This window comes from Mchenga conophoros, linkage group LG6 (genome assembly GCF_057382185.1).
Source record: "Mchenga conophoros isolate Kocher_MC1m ecotype Shallow Benthic linkage group LG6, M_conophoros_male_GT1.1, whole genome shotgun sequence".
NCBI lineage: Eukaryota > Metazoa > Chordata > Actinopteri > Cichliformes > Cichlidae > Mchenga > Mchenga conophoros.
This window is the reverse complement of record NC_140531.1, coordinates 42182898-42196535: the sequence shown is the minus strand read 5'-3', so window position 1 is coordinate 42196535 and position 13638 is coordinate 42182898. Positions and strand designations below refer to the sequence as shown.

Here is a 13638-nt window from a genome sequence, read left to right as displayed (position 1 = left end):
ATTGTTTTGTTTCACTATTGTAAACCTCAGATATCAAACTTACTGCACATGTTTGGCCGTCGATCCTTTCAAACAGGTTTTTCTTTCTTCGTGCTTTAATTTGAAACTTGGACTAAATGTTGAAGAAACTCTGAGGTTTGTTGAATAAAATCATGTTGAATCTCTGTTGTATTAAACTGAGATATTTCACTGTTTCATGAGATCATTTTGTGTTTGATGGCAGCAGATCTCAGGTCAGTGACATGATCGGGTACAAAGAGTCTTCGAGAGGCCGAGTTTCTCAGAAACAAGTTGATCAGTCCGCACGTCTGCAGAGGAAGCATGACCCCGTCCAGCGTTTACAGACGTGTTGCTGCTATCAGATTAAAAATGAGCTCTCTCAGTTTAAACATGTGAAATGTTTTCTATCTTCTATTGTGAATAAAATGTGGCTTCATGACATTTGAACATTATTCGACACCAACGACCTTTTTGCAGCTGTAAATGTTTAGTTTGTCACAACCAGATCAAAAAGTAAGAAGTTGTTGTGATTGGTGTAAAATGTGTGAGGCTGAGTTCCTCCTGTCACTGATGCAGCTCACATGTATCAGCTTCACCCTCCTCGTGCTTCATGTTGCCTGGATTTGATCCTCACTTACTTTCTGTGGCTCTTTGTAAGATCTCTGATCACTTTCATTAAAGTTCTCACTGACTGTTGGATCTCTTCATATTTTACAGTGATGAGATTTTCTGCTTCTGAGGAAGTGAAGAAGAACCTGACGGGCACTGTGGGAGGAAACATCACTCTACCTGACTCTGTGCTGGAGAAAGGATATCTGTCATATGGAAGAAAGAATATTGCTGATGTGATTAAGGGGGAATTTGACATATCAGAGGACATTTACAAGAACAGACTTCAGTGGGACAGAAACTCTGGACTCTTTACACTCACAGAGCTGCAGAGGGACGACTCAGGGATTTATACTGTCGACTCTAAAACAGGAAAAGTTTTCACATCATCATATAAGCTCACAGTGTACGGTAAGTCTCACATTTACTCTGGTATGTTTTTGTGCAACATCCCAGCTCCATATGTGACCTCAGTCTGTATGTTCCTCATTAGTTTGGTCATATCATCACTTCAGAATAAAAACAGCTTTTTGTTCTTATAATCCCACAAATGTCTGGTGTGAAAGGAATAATCAGCTTTGACTTCAGTGTTTTCACCAACATTACTGATGTGTACAAAGTGAATGAAAGAACAGGACAAAGCAGAAACTTTAAACACTGTTCTTAGAAAATCCTGCAGAACAACTGAAATTAACACGTTTTTATTTAACAGCTTTTTTTAACCAAAACACAAAACTTCCTGTTTACTTGAACATGTTTCCCATTTCATGGTCACGTTAATCCACAGAGAAGTAACACAAAGCCTCATTGGCCATGTTCCCACTAGTGCCTAACTATCGCCCAATCACAGCTCAGCACAGCACCCTGTGAGTTTCTAAGGTATTGAACTTCTTTATGAAGCATTAACAGTTACTTCTTACTGTGAAACATGTATATGTGAACAGCCCAGCTGCCACCTGTCAGTCTTGTGTGGCCTACAGTGTTACACTGCCTAACAAGCAGAACAGACACTTTTATTTTGACGGGTTTGTTGTTGATGGTGACTTCCTGTGGCTGCTGCTGTGAGAGGAACACATTACAAAACACAAGCTGTGGTTTCCATCATGAAGCAACACATTGTGCTGTAATGTTTGTGTCTGACTACAAAGCTGCTGTCTGTGTCGTAGAAAACAGAGACAGTCATGTAGTTACGGGAACCCACACACAGAATCATGTCTTTGTGTTTCCTGCTGTGAGTCTGTGGAACAGGAAACCTTAAACATGTCCAAATAAATGGATCAGACTGATGGAGCTCAGCACTGAAGCTGAAGATGCTGCTGCTCAATGACCTGCCTGAGCTGAAGGAAACCACGCTGGCATCTTTAGATCCTCACAAACTCCCAACATCCTGTTTCATAAACCTGTGAAAACTATCAACCTCCTTAAGTCTGACTCAGGCTGTTTGTCCTCAGCAGCTCCTGAAGTTTCATATCAGTGATGGTGTCGTTCAGCTTCATCGTACAGCTGAGACTTCTTCATGAAAGTGATTTGTCAGAAACATCAAAGTCACCTTTACAGCTCCATCACTTTGAGATGAGCTCAAACAAACATGCTGAGCTGTAGCTGCATGTTTGTTTGCAGTTCAGTCACTTCCTGAGAAAAATGCACGACTTCATATCTGTGCAGAGACGTGAAGGTTGAATTAAACATTTATAGCCTGGATTTTAAATCCTGATTTATAATAACATTATAAATAATTACTACTTCTTTGGTGATGCTCTGATGGCTCCTCCAGTTCAATAAATTCCCTGTCCTGTGTCTTCTTCACATGAAATTTGGATTTTTATCATCTTTTCACATCAGAATCAAAGTGAAACTAGACGAATGTGGACAAAGCATCATGGATGAGCTGTGGTGCACAGCAGGAGCCTCAGGAGTTTAACCTGTTTAAAGCTTTTTGTTGTTGTTAACGGGCTGTTTTCTTCCTTTCATGAGGATTTGAATCAGAGCGTTGGTTTCTTCTGTGTCCTCTTCAGCACCTTCTGCTGATAGTGATGCTAGTTTGACAGGAAACCTGAGAAATCCCTCATAAACCTTTATGATGAGATTCAAATGGATATAATGGAGGTTTGGCAGTCTGCTGTCTCTGCTGTGTTTGAGATGAGCAGTTTCAAATTAATGTTCACTGACTGCATTAAAGCAGCAATAACCAGAGCTCTGCTGTTCTGATGATGTTCACTAACAAAAAGCTGAAAGTTAAAAACATTTTTCTGATGTTTATTTTTATTCTCCATCACTTTTCTCCTCCAGATCCTGTACCAACACCTAACGTGACTAAGCTGAACTCCAGCTCTGAGAGCTGCTCCTTACTGTGTCGGGTGGACAGAGAGACCACACTGCTGTGGTTCAAAGACGAGCAGATGCTGAACCAGAGCAGCTCTGCGCTCTCTCTGCCTCTCACTGTGCACAAACAGGACTTCAGCTCCTCTTACAGATGTGTGGCTGCAAACCCTGCAGAGGAGAAAACTCTTCCTGTCCGTGTGAGAACCACCTGTGGAGACACAGACGACAACGACACCAACAGCTCGACTGAACCAAGAACCTGTGAGATTATTTCTAACTGTGATTTTAAACATGTTGTTCACTGTGTTTGCTGACGTCTGATTTCCTGTTTGACAGATAACATCCTCATTATAATCTTCTGTGTCCTGAGTGCTACCCTCATCATCATCATCATCATCATGAAGAGGAAGCATCCTGTCCAAGACAAGTTTAAACTCCTACAAGCTGCAGGCAGAGGTTTGTGTTCTTGAATATTTCTTTTCATATTTGTAATCTTGTTCTGAGACGTGAAGATCAAAGTGTAAAACATGTTTATGGAGGAAGTGCAGCAACAACCCCCCCATGACCAAACCACCAAACCAAAGCGGTCCTCCAGCACAGAAACAGCTGTGAGCAGACACATGACAGATTATTAGTTACTACAAATGTAAGAAGTAATCCGAGTATTTTCACTGGACCGACTCAGGTCCACCTGGTTCTGACAGACGCAACAACTGAGCCAAAAATCCTTTGAAGCTGAAAGTGTGAAAGTGCTGCAGGTGAGAGTCACCTGTCTGCTGCTTGGAGGTCATTTCCTGTCACATGTTCCAGCTGATCCAGCTGTGATGAGCCGGCTGTCTTTAAACAAGCTGCAACAAGAGACACACACAGCTGTTTTCTACATTTACTCAGCTCCAACATTCACCAACTGTAACTGATTACAGCAGTAACTAGTTACTCCTGACGCTGCAGAGTATCATGCAGACGTGGACAGAGTAGGTGGCACATGTCTAACCTGAAGCTTCCATGAACTTTGTGTTTTCACAGCTCCTGTGGATGAAGTGCTCCTTTATACTGGCACAGCTGACAGCAGACAGGTGGGTACCTGCTCACACCGGCAGCTCAGAGTCCATGCAGCTCAGTGGAAGCTGACTACATGCAGACACACAACAAACACATGAAACACTAAAGTCAGGAGTGTGTTGGAGTCAGAGTTCTTCTGCTGGAACATGAACTTCCACACAGATCACATTCTCCCTCTGGCTGCTCTCCACCAGCAGAAGCAGCCGTCTCCATGTTTCACTGCGTTGCTTATTCCTGTGTTTCTCCTTCTCCAGGGTGGGATTTTAGCGGCGGTATCAGGAACCAGTGATGGCTCCAGTCTGACAGCAGTGTCTTACAAACTGGTGCTCGTCACATGAGAGGTGTGACTGGCTGGAACGTCCGAGGAAAGCTGGACTCTGGAAAGAAGTTTTCCTTTGGTGATGATGATTTGGATTGATTATGAATAAAGTGTATTTTTACAGTGTGAATGTGCCACAGAAGAGTTTCCATCTACGTCATCATGACCTCTGACCTGCTCCTCTGACACTGATCATAAAAGACTGTATCCAGACAATGGACAGAGGACGCAGCTGTACGTCATGTTTACCTGTCAAATCATTCAAATGATGCAACAAAGCAAAGACTTCCCTCTCTGTCACCTACCTGCTGCCTTGACTCCTCTCTCCTCGCGTCTCTTCCTCGCCTCCTCTCTTTGCATCCTCAGAGGGAGGGTCTAGGACAAGGGGAGAGGAGGTGAGGGAAGGAAACTTTGGAAGGTCTGTGTGTGAGGAGCAGCAGCTGGGCTTGGAAGAAAGGAGCAGAGACTGAATCACATTTGATTCTGATCAATATTCCTTCAAAGGTTTATTTGTGATGTGAGTGCATGTAGATCTCCAGGACGAGCCTTACTGCTGCTCTGAGGACTGAAAGCTTCACTGAGCTCTGATTTATTTCTCTGCTTTTAATTCACACCTTTAACTTCACACTTTTGTCCACAGTTCAAACTCCAGCAGCTCACAGAGCTCATCACTGCCTCCGTCAGCTCACAGGGCGCCCCCTTGTGGTCACTGACAAGCTGTTCACAAATTAGATTTGATGTCATTTATTCTCATCTTCCCGACTGTTGCTGCAAATACATGAAATAAATAACAGAAGCTTTGTGAGTGTTTCTCTTCCTACTCTTTGACTTCCAAACCACAAACAGGAAACATCCACACACATCCTCAGCTCCACGTGGATAAAATGACCATAGCAAAGAGCTAACGGTTCACACACTGCAGAGCTGCTTAGTGACGTTTGGAGCACAGTTGCTGTCAATGTTAATGAACATGCCCACTCATCTTACTGATCTCAGTCAATGAAGCTCTGTGATGTTTTATTTTTTAAATACATTTTTAAATTAAATTCACTAAATCAGTTTATTATGAAGTAAATGTAAAGAGAGAGCACATCAATGCAATGACCACACAGCACCACCAGGGGGCAGAAGCGTCTCATTTTGGTGACATTTTTTTACATCAGAAAATGAATAAAAGCAAAGAAAAGACTGTTTAACAGATTTTATGTGAGCACATTTTAGTAAGAGATGCGCAGGAACATGATTCAAAAGGCTGTGGGTTTGAATCCCAGTACAAGAAAACAGTGACTAGAACAAAACGTGCTCACGTTTGTTTAGATGATAGGGTGCCCACACAGGGGCGGTCCTAGCCTGTTTGGTGGGTTTAAATGTTTTTGCAGATGCCATGACTCCGCCCCCAGCACGATGTCGCCCTGGGCAACCGCCCATGTTGCCCTTATCAAAAACCGCTACGCACACCACTCACCACACACAACAGTTGCTGTTGTTGCCATATAAGGGAATCCCCACGGTCTGTATGTCTGCATGTTTTAAAGCTCAGGCGGGCCCTCCCCCGAAGGGTGAGGCTGAATGTGTATCTGTGTAGGACTGAGGGAGGGGCTGCCCCTCAGATCTGCTGGTTGCAGTTGCAGGATCTCCCTCTGCGCAGAGGTTCAGCTAAATAAAAGCATTACAAGTGTTTGTGATGTCAGTTTCTTTTCAGCTGCGTGACAAACAGATGTGATTTATAACAGTTGGAATGTGAGTGTGCAGGTCTGTGAAGCCCCCTCCACACCATAATGAGGGTCTGTGGGTCTGTGGGTGGGTTGCAGAGGGAATTGTGTAGGGTGTAGTACATTCTTGATAACCCTGCAAGAGACAAAGAAAGAGCCGGGGAGGTGGAGGTCTGGTGCTTATTCTGGCCGCCTTGCTGTGTTTCCATGTTCTCTCTCTATGAAGCTGTCGCACAAAGTGTTTCTCTCCTGTTTCTTATTGAATCTTCAAAGGCTGATTATTACTTTGTTTACTGTTTACATTCTCACCTTCCTGTTTTCTTTCAGTTCTATTATAACTGTTATTTTGGTGGTTACTTGTCTCCATCTTCTCTGATTGCCTTGCTGTATATTTGTAGCGCTGTCACGTGTGCTCCCTGTAAACACACATTTCACAGTGTTTAACCTGCACAAACGTCGCTGCCTCTCATATCTTTGGTTTGTAAACTGTGACATTAATCTGGAGGAAATGTTCTCTGACCTTCATGTTTTCACTCAGACTCAGTTTTACACTTTTTTATACGTGATTCCAAAAACCAAACATACGTCACTGAGACAGATCAGCTATTAGAGTCATAAATAGTAACACATGAACAGTTACAGCCCGACCTTCACATAATCTTTAACTGACTCTCACATCTGAAGCCAGACATCACGTCTGCATGTGTGCTGAAATGGTGAAAAACATTAGAACAAAGAAAATTGTTCAAAACATTCCCCATGAACCGGGAGAGCCTGTGCATCACATCCTGTCCTCGTCGGTGATCATATCCCATCGACTGTGCCTCCTGCCATCAGCTCATGACCTGTAACACTGACGGCGGCTGAGAGGAGTTTGGATTTAATAAAATAGCTGAAAACAAACTCCACACTTCCTGTTCTCAGTTTTCCAGGTGAAACATGATCTGACAGGACAGGTAAAGTCTGCAGAGCAGCATGTTAGAATATCCAGTAGAAATAAGGACATTTACAGCCTGATATCTGCAGCCTTACAGAATAAACTCGGCCTCTCCCCGTCTGTGCTCAGCTGTTCATAAATAATTCAGAGTTGTTGTTTCTGTGCATTCCTCATTAGTGTGTCACTCGTGATCCGATCACACCCACAGCAACTCACTCACACACTTTTTATTCTTGACTCATTCTCAGACTGTTAAACAGCACCATCATGAATCCATCAGATTCTCCTGTGTTTTCATGATCAAGGCTTCTTTCCTGGTTTCAGATATAAGAAACTTTATAAAAATAATAGTAGAGCCTGAAATATGAGGCTGATATGTTTGCTGGTATTAACGGTTTGCTGATAAAGCTGCAGACAGTATCTGTATCAGCATTATAACAGCAAATGAACTAAAAAGTGAAAAAATAAAATGAAGAAGAGACGGAGAAACAACCTTTGTCCACCAGATGTTACCAGCTGGGCAAACAGATAATCCACAACTTGTGATATAAAACTTTTCATTTTTAAACTGCATTGTCCTTTTATGTCTGTGAAGGTTCTCAGTCATCCAGGTCATCGTAGTCAAAGGAGCTTGCAAAGAGAAGCGTCTGGACTTCTTTAAGTTGCTTGAAGACGTTTCACCTCTCATCCGAGAAGCTTCTTCAGTTCTAAGGTCAAATGGTGGAGAGTCCCAGATATAAACCTAGTGGGAGTTTCCCCCCACAGAGGGACAACAGGACCCCCTGATGATCCTCTAATCGCCTGAGCCAAGGTGTGAAACTGGGTGTGGGTCCCAATCAGCCAGAGTTTCGGGTGTGTTCATTGTGAAACCTGGCCCCACCTTATCATGCGAATTCCTGAGGTCAGATGGCCCAGGATGTGAGTGGGCGTTAAGGCGTCTGGGAAGGATCTCAAAACTGGATTATAGATGGCAGACAGTTGGTGTCGTAAACCCCCGCCTCTGTTCAAAGATGGTCGCTCACAGTGGACATAGATGCTTCTTTCACTCCTCTTTATACACATGTATATGTCACAACCCGGCTCATAGGAAGTGACAAACAAATGGGAGACCACACACAGGCTTTTAAAGACTGTAAGACATATTTAATGAAAATAAGGTAAAGCAACTTAAAGACAATTTAAAGGACATAACAGCCATAACTGAAACTTCCAAATAAACATAACACGTCAGAAGGAGCCAAAAGCCAGCCCCCCTGGTTCAGTCAAGGTGTCTTTATATACACTGGGACTGGCCCTCTCAGGTGTGCTGCATCAATAATTGGGTCAGCTCCACCTACCTGCAAGAAACAGGTAAAAGCAAAAGCAAAACACAAGGCCAGCCCACTGGCCGTCACACAAACCATCTGTCCTCTCTGTCCAAAATGTGAACATTGGCATCCTCAAAAGAGTGACCTTTGACCTTTAGATGCAGATGGACTGCTGAGTCTTGTCCTGTGGAGGTGGCTCTTCTGTGTTGTGCCATGCGCTTGTGAAGTGGCTGTTTGGTCTCTCCAATGTAGAGGTCTGAGCATTCCTCGCTGCACTGTACAGCAAACACCACGTTGTTAAGTTTGTGTTTTGGCGTTTTGTCTTTCGGGTGAACCAGTTTCTGTCTGAGCGTGTTGCTGGGTCTGAAATGCACCGGGATGTCATGCTTGGAGAAAACTCTCCTGAGTTTCTCTGATACACCGGCTACATAGGGGATGACAGTGTTGCTGCGTCTGTCCTCCTTATCCTCCCTCGCTGGTGTCTGATCTTCTTTTCTGTGCCTCTTTGCTGACTTTAAGAACGCCCATTTAGGATAGCCGCACGTTTTGAGTGCTTCCTTTACATGTGTGTGTTCCTTCTTTTTCCTTCAGGCTTAGAGGGAACATGTTCTGCCCGGTGGTGTAGGGTCCTGATTACTCCAAGTTTGTGTTCCAGAGGGTGATGGGAGTCAAAGAGGAGGTACTGGTCCGTGTGTGTGGGCTTCCGGTAAACTTCGATGTTGAGTTTGCCGTTCTCTTCAATGTGCACGGCGCAGTCCAGGAAAGGCAAACAGTTGTCCTTTGTGTCTTCCCTGGTGAACTTGATGTTTTTATCCACAGCGTTAATGTGCGCAGTGAAGGATTCCACTTCTTGTGTCTTGATTTTGACCCAGGTGTCGTCCACATATCTGTACCAGTGGCTGGGTACTCTTCCTTTGAAAGAGCCAAGAGCCTTTCTCTCCACTTCCTCCATGTAAAGGTTGGCTACAATAGGTGACACGGAGGAGCCCACGGCACAGCCATGTTTTTGTCTGTAAAAGCCTTCGTTGTATTTGAAGTATGTAGTGGTGAGGCAGAGGTCTAACAGTGTGCAGATCTGATCGGGGTTGAAGTTGGTCCTGTCCTCCAAGGAGCTGTCTTCTTGTAGTCGTTTTCTGACAGTCTCCACGGCCTCCGTGGTGGGTTTGCAGGTGAAGAGAGAGACTACACCAAACTGGTCTTCAAGTAACTTAAAGAAGTCCAGACGCCTTTCTTTGCAAGCTCCTTTGACCACACCTGAGAGGTTAAAGGTCAACCTCCAGCCTTTTATGTTTGAAATGATGAAGAGTACTATACCAGAGTTTATCTACATGTGCTTTTGCTAAAAATAAATCCTCTTTATTATTAATCAAAGAAGAGTTTCTGTTGTACTGTTGCTAAGCTGCTTTAATAAAATATCCTGTGACGTCTAAGTTGGGGATTTTCCCTTTTTAACGCTTTGTGAAACAAAAAAGGTAAAAACCTGAGTATGAATCTACATGAGTATAAACGGCTCTTACAGGTTACTCCGGCCTTCTGAGGGTAACAGATCGCCAGGGCCTAATTTTCCAGGCCACCAATTCCAGTAGTTTTCAAAGAGCAGTGATGTAGAGGGAAGCTGCTGTTAGTGGGTGTGGCTGATGGATGCTGAGCCTGCAAAGGTACGAGTGATGTGAGGTGTTCATCATCATCAGTGCTTCAAATTAAAAGCATTTCCTGTCACCTGGATCCACATCTGGACCGTAGAAAAAACCACTGAAGCCATATTTGACCAGAATATGAATAAACATCCCACAAACTAGTGGATCAGAAGGTTTTCATTAGCTAATCTTCTAGTGATTTGAGCTACATTGTGTTTTGAAGCTGATGAGAGAACAAATAAAAATAAAAGTCATATTAACACCAAAAACATGGGCAGGAGGAAGGATGGCTGAGCCAGATGTTCAGGCTGTCCTGAGTGAGCGCACAGCTGCAGTGGAAAGCAACTGACTTCAGACCAGCTGACCTGACTGCTGAGCTCCACCTGAGCTGCTCATGGTTTGGAAACCAGTTCAAATTTAAAGGAGACGAAAAAGCAAACATTCAGATTTAACTGCATGTTCTTCCTCAGTAACTGTAATCAGTTACATGTAACTGATTAGCGTTACATATCATGTTGTAAGTGTTTGTTCATTAGAACGATGGTTTCAGAGCAACGACTCCTCTGTCTCCTACCTGCTGCCTTGACTCCTCTCTCCTCCTGTCTCTTCCTCGCCTCCTCTGTTTGCATCTTAAGAGGGAGGGTCTAAGATGAGGGGAGAGGAGGTGAGGGAAGGAAACTCACCTGTCCTGAAGCTTAGCAATAAGTAAAAAACAAGCCTTTAAAAAACAGACACAAGCTGCAGCGGGTGATAAACATGTGGCTTCTTCTGCTTCATAAAGCTGAAGTTTTTGCCATGACATCGAGAACAGAACATCCCGGCGTCGAACATCAATTCAATTCAATTCAATTTTATTTATATAGCGCCAAATCACAACATAAGTCGCCTCAAGGCGCTTCATAGATACAGAGAAAAACCCAACAGTTATATGACCCCCTATGAGCAAGCATCAACGTGCAGGAAATAAACGCTTAAACCACAGAAAGCAAACAAACACAAAGCATTTTTATTGGAACTCGTGTGTTTAAGTGTTCATATGAAAGGTCTGGATCCTGGTATTGCGTCAGTTTACAGAGCACAGCTCACAGGTACAGAAACATTTGCATATATAGTGTTACGAGTCTTAATACTTCAATGATAAACACGATGAAAAACACACTTCCTGCATCGTCCTGTTCATTCAGACCGAAAGTCCCAAAAACTCAGCTGATGGTTTTTTCTTTTCATCCAGCTGCTGCACAAAGAACTGAACCTTTATAACACAAGTAATAACACGTTACACTCAACACTGCAGGCATTCGCTGCATTTTATTAACCTTTGTGTTGTATTTCCACATAAACATGGTTCACGACCACAGGCTCTGCTGGCTTCACTGATCTGAGTCCAGCTCGCATCATTCACCAGTGCAGCTGTGTCTCACTCTTTCTACTTTCTCTGTCCTCCTGTCTGACAAACACTAACATTTCTAAAATACATTTCAGACATTCTTTGCAGAAAAAACTGTAAATTTTTCTTTTATGGATATTTACTGGACGTCTCCCCTCACGTCTAAGCTCATCTGCTTTCTAAGAAGTGTGATCAGTGGAAACATAATCGTGACTTTAAGAAGAAAGAAAGGAAATTTTAGTTCAACGAGTCTCTTTGTTCGTGTCACAGATTTGTGCTTCACAGTAAGCCGAGCTCTTTGCACAGATATGGATCGTTGGCATAAAAGACGGCGATCATTTTTGAACTTGCTTCAGCTCCTTTCTTTCGCACCATGTCGATCAGGTCTCGAGCTTTCTCGTCTCTCGGTTTGGCTCTGGCCGCTTCGCCCTCAGCATCAGTTAGCACGGTTTCGTGCTGCAGCTCGTCCAGCAGCTTGTTCAGAACCGGATTCGACACTTTATCGACGAAGTTTGTGCGAGCGAGTCGCAGCTTCTCTGCTGAGGCGCTGTTCCCCATCTGAAGAGGACTTCCACCTGGAGAGTCAGCCGAGGATGAAGCTGAAAAAATACGTTTAGAGTCAGAAACACAGTGAGCACATTTCAGTGCAACATTTCTACAAATCAGATCAGTGATTCTGAGCAGGACAGCAAACGTCCCAAAGCTGGTTTTCTTTAATGGACACAACGGTCGAGTGATTTCTGTCCTTTAAAAATACAGTTTTTACAGAGGAGACACTTTTCTTCAGGGATTGTTTACAGCAGCACATTTATCTGGTGATCTAATGAGACTTTGTAGGATTAGGATTCAACTTTATTGTCATTACACGTGTTTGAATACAGGGTAAGAAATACAGTTTGCATCTAATCAGAAGTGCAATAGGAGCAGATTACATACAGATTAGCGTTGGATAAAAGGTGGGAACAGTTATGCACAGATTATGTACAAATAGTAAGTAAATATACAGATGTTTATATTGCTATACAGACCAAATGTACAGATGTGCTACATCGATACAGATGCATGATGTGTGGTAAACAGCGCTATGAATACATCTACAGCCGAGGAAGCGTAGCTCTCTGAACAGTGGACGCACTATAACAGAGACTATGTCAGTGTCCTAAACTACAGCAGTAACCAATGTGAGCATGTGGTGAACGTTGAGAATGAATGACAGTCATGATCATGGTCACTGGGAGGGATGGGGGGAGGAGGAGTGTAGGAGTTAGGTGAGTGTGGATGGAAATGTTCAGCGGGGGGGTGAGTTCAGTTCGGTGACAGCTGTGGGGAGGAGCTGTTCCTAAACCTGCTGGTTTTAGTCTGAAGGCTCCTGTAGCGCCTTCTGGAGGGGAGGAGCTGGAAGAGTTTATTGGCAGGAGGAGAGGAGTCCCTGAGAATTGATGCGTAGACATGTCTTCTTGTGGACATCCTCAACGGCAGGAAGTGGAGTCCCTGTGATGCGTTGGGCGGTTTTCACTGCACTGCCTAGCGTTCGGTAACAGTTCCCAGACTGGGACACAGTTGGTCAGGATGCTCTCCATCGCACACCAGTAAAAGTTACCCAGTATGTCATAAGACAGGTGGTTCTTCGTCAGTGTCCTCAAGAAAAAGAGGCACTGATGGGCCTTCTTGACCAGGCTGGAGGTGTCAGTTGACCAGGTCAGATTCTCAGAGATGTGGGTCCCCAAGAACTTGAAGCCGGAGACTCGTTCAACAGCTGTGCCATTTATGTAGATGGGGACATGGGTGTCTGTCCTCTCCCACCTGAAGTCGTTCAGGCATGCTGGTGATGAGCGTTTCAGCACTGGCACGATGAAGGTGGTCTTGAAGCACGCTGGTACTACTGCCTGGGCAAGCAACGTGCTAGAGATGTCATCAGAGGGCAGGGTTCTGGCAGACTTTTCATTGTCGTCCTTGTCAAAATGAGCGTAGAAGCTCATTGAAGGAGGAAACATTCATGGTGTGAATGCCCAGCCACAGGCATCGTGGGTCCTAGTTGACAAAGTGTTCCTCCAGCTTGTAGCTGTGCTCGGCCTTCTTGGTGCCCCTCTTCAGGTCTGCCCTGGACGTACTGCAGGCCTGAGCGTCACCTGACCTGAAGGCATTGTTACGTGCCTTTAGTAGAAGCAGGATTTCCTTTGGCTGCACCTGAATGTTGTGTGTATGTACCAGGCTGTTTCCTTCCTGTGGGATAATCCTGGCTTTGTGTGACACACTGGTTTATAGTATTAATGAGATGGGGTGTTTCACCTCCAAGTAATCTTTTTTTAAAAAATCCCAGGAAGTTGATTCTGTTCATCTGGACGA

General features: G+C 44.1%; 2 protein-coding genes across 3 annotated transcripts in view; one reads left to right on the top strand and one right to left on the bottom strand.

The window, feature by feature from the left end:
• Positions 1-465: 465 nt before the first annotated feature.
• Positions 466-4986, top strand: LOC146573363 (CD48 antigen-like). Its single transcript, XM_085278179.1, has 6 exons — positions 466-513; positions 718-1020; positions 2899-3192; positions 3268-3387; positions 3958-4007; positions 4248-4986. Coding segments are annotated over exons 1-6 (852 nt in total). The 5' UTR covers positions 466-512; the 3' UTR covers positions 4332-4986.
• A 5747-nt stretch (positions 4987-10733) lies between these two features.
• LOC146573362 (NACHT, LRR and PYD domains-containing protein 12-like) overlaps positions 10734-13638 on the bottom strand; it is a 36635-nt gene continuing 33730 nt past the window's right edge. For both annotated transcript variants that reach the window (XM_085278152.1, XM_085278153.1), the window contains one exon: positions 10734-11891. In XM_085278152.1, the coding sequence (XP_085134278.1) occupies positions 11572-11891 (320 nt within the window). In that variant the 3' untranslated portion in view covers positions 10734-11571. The remainder of the gene's footprint in view (positions 11892-13638) is intronic.

Coding starts and splice junctions, on each gene's coding strand:
- LOC146573363 (XM_085278179.1), top strand. Junction 1,021..2,898: donor ATATAAGCTCACAGTGTACG/GTAAGTCTCACA, acceptor TTTCTCCTCCAG/ATCCTGTACCAACACCTAAC. Junction 4,008..4,247: donor GCACAGCTGACAGCAGACAG/GTGGGTACCTGC, acceptor CTCCTTCTCCAG/GGTGGGATTTTAGCGGCGGT.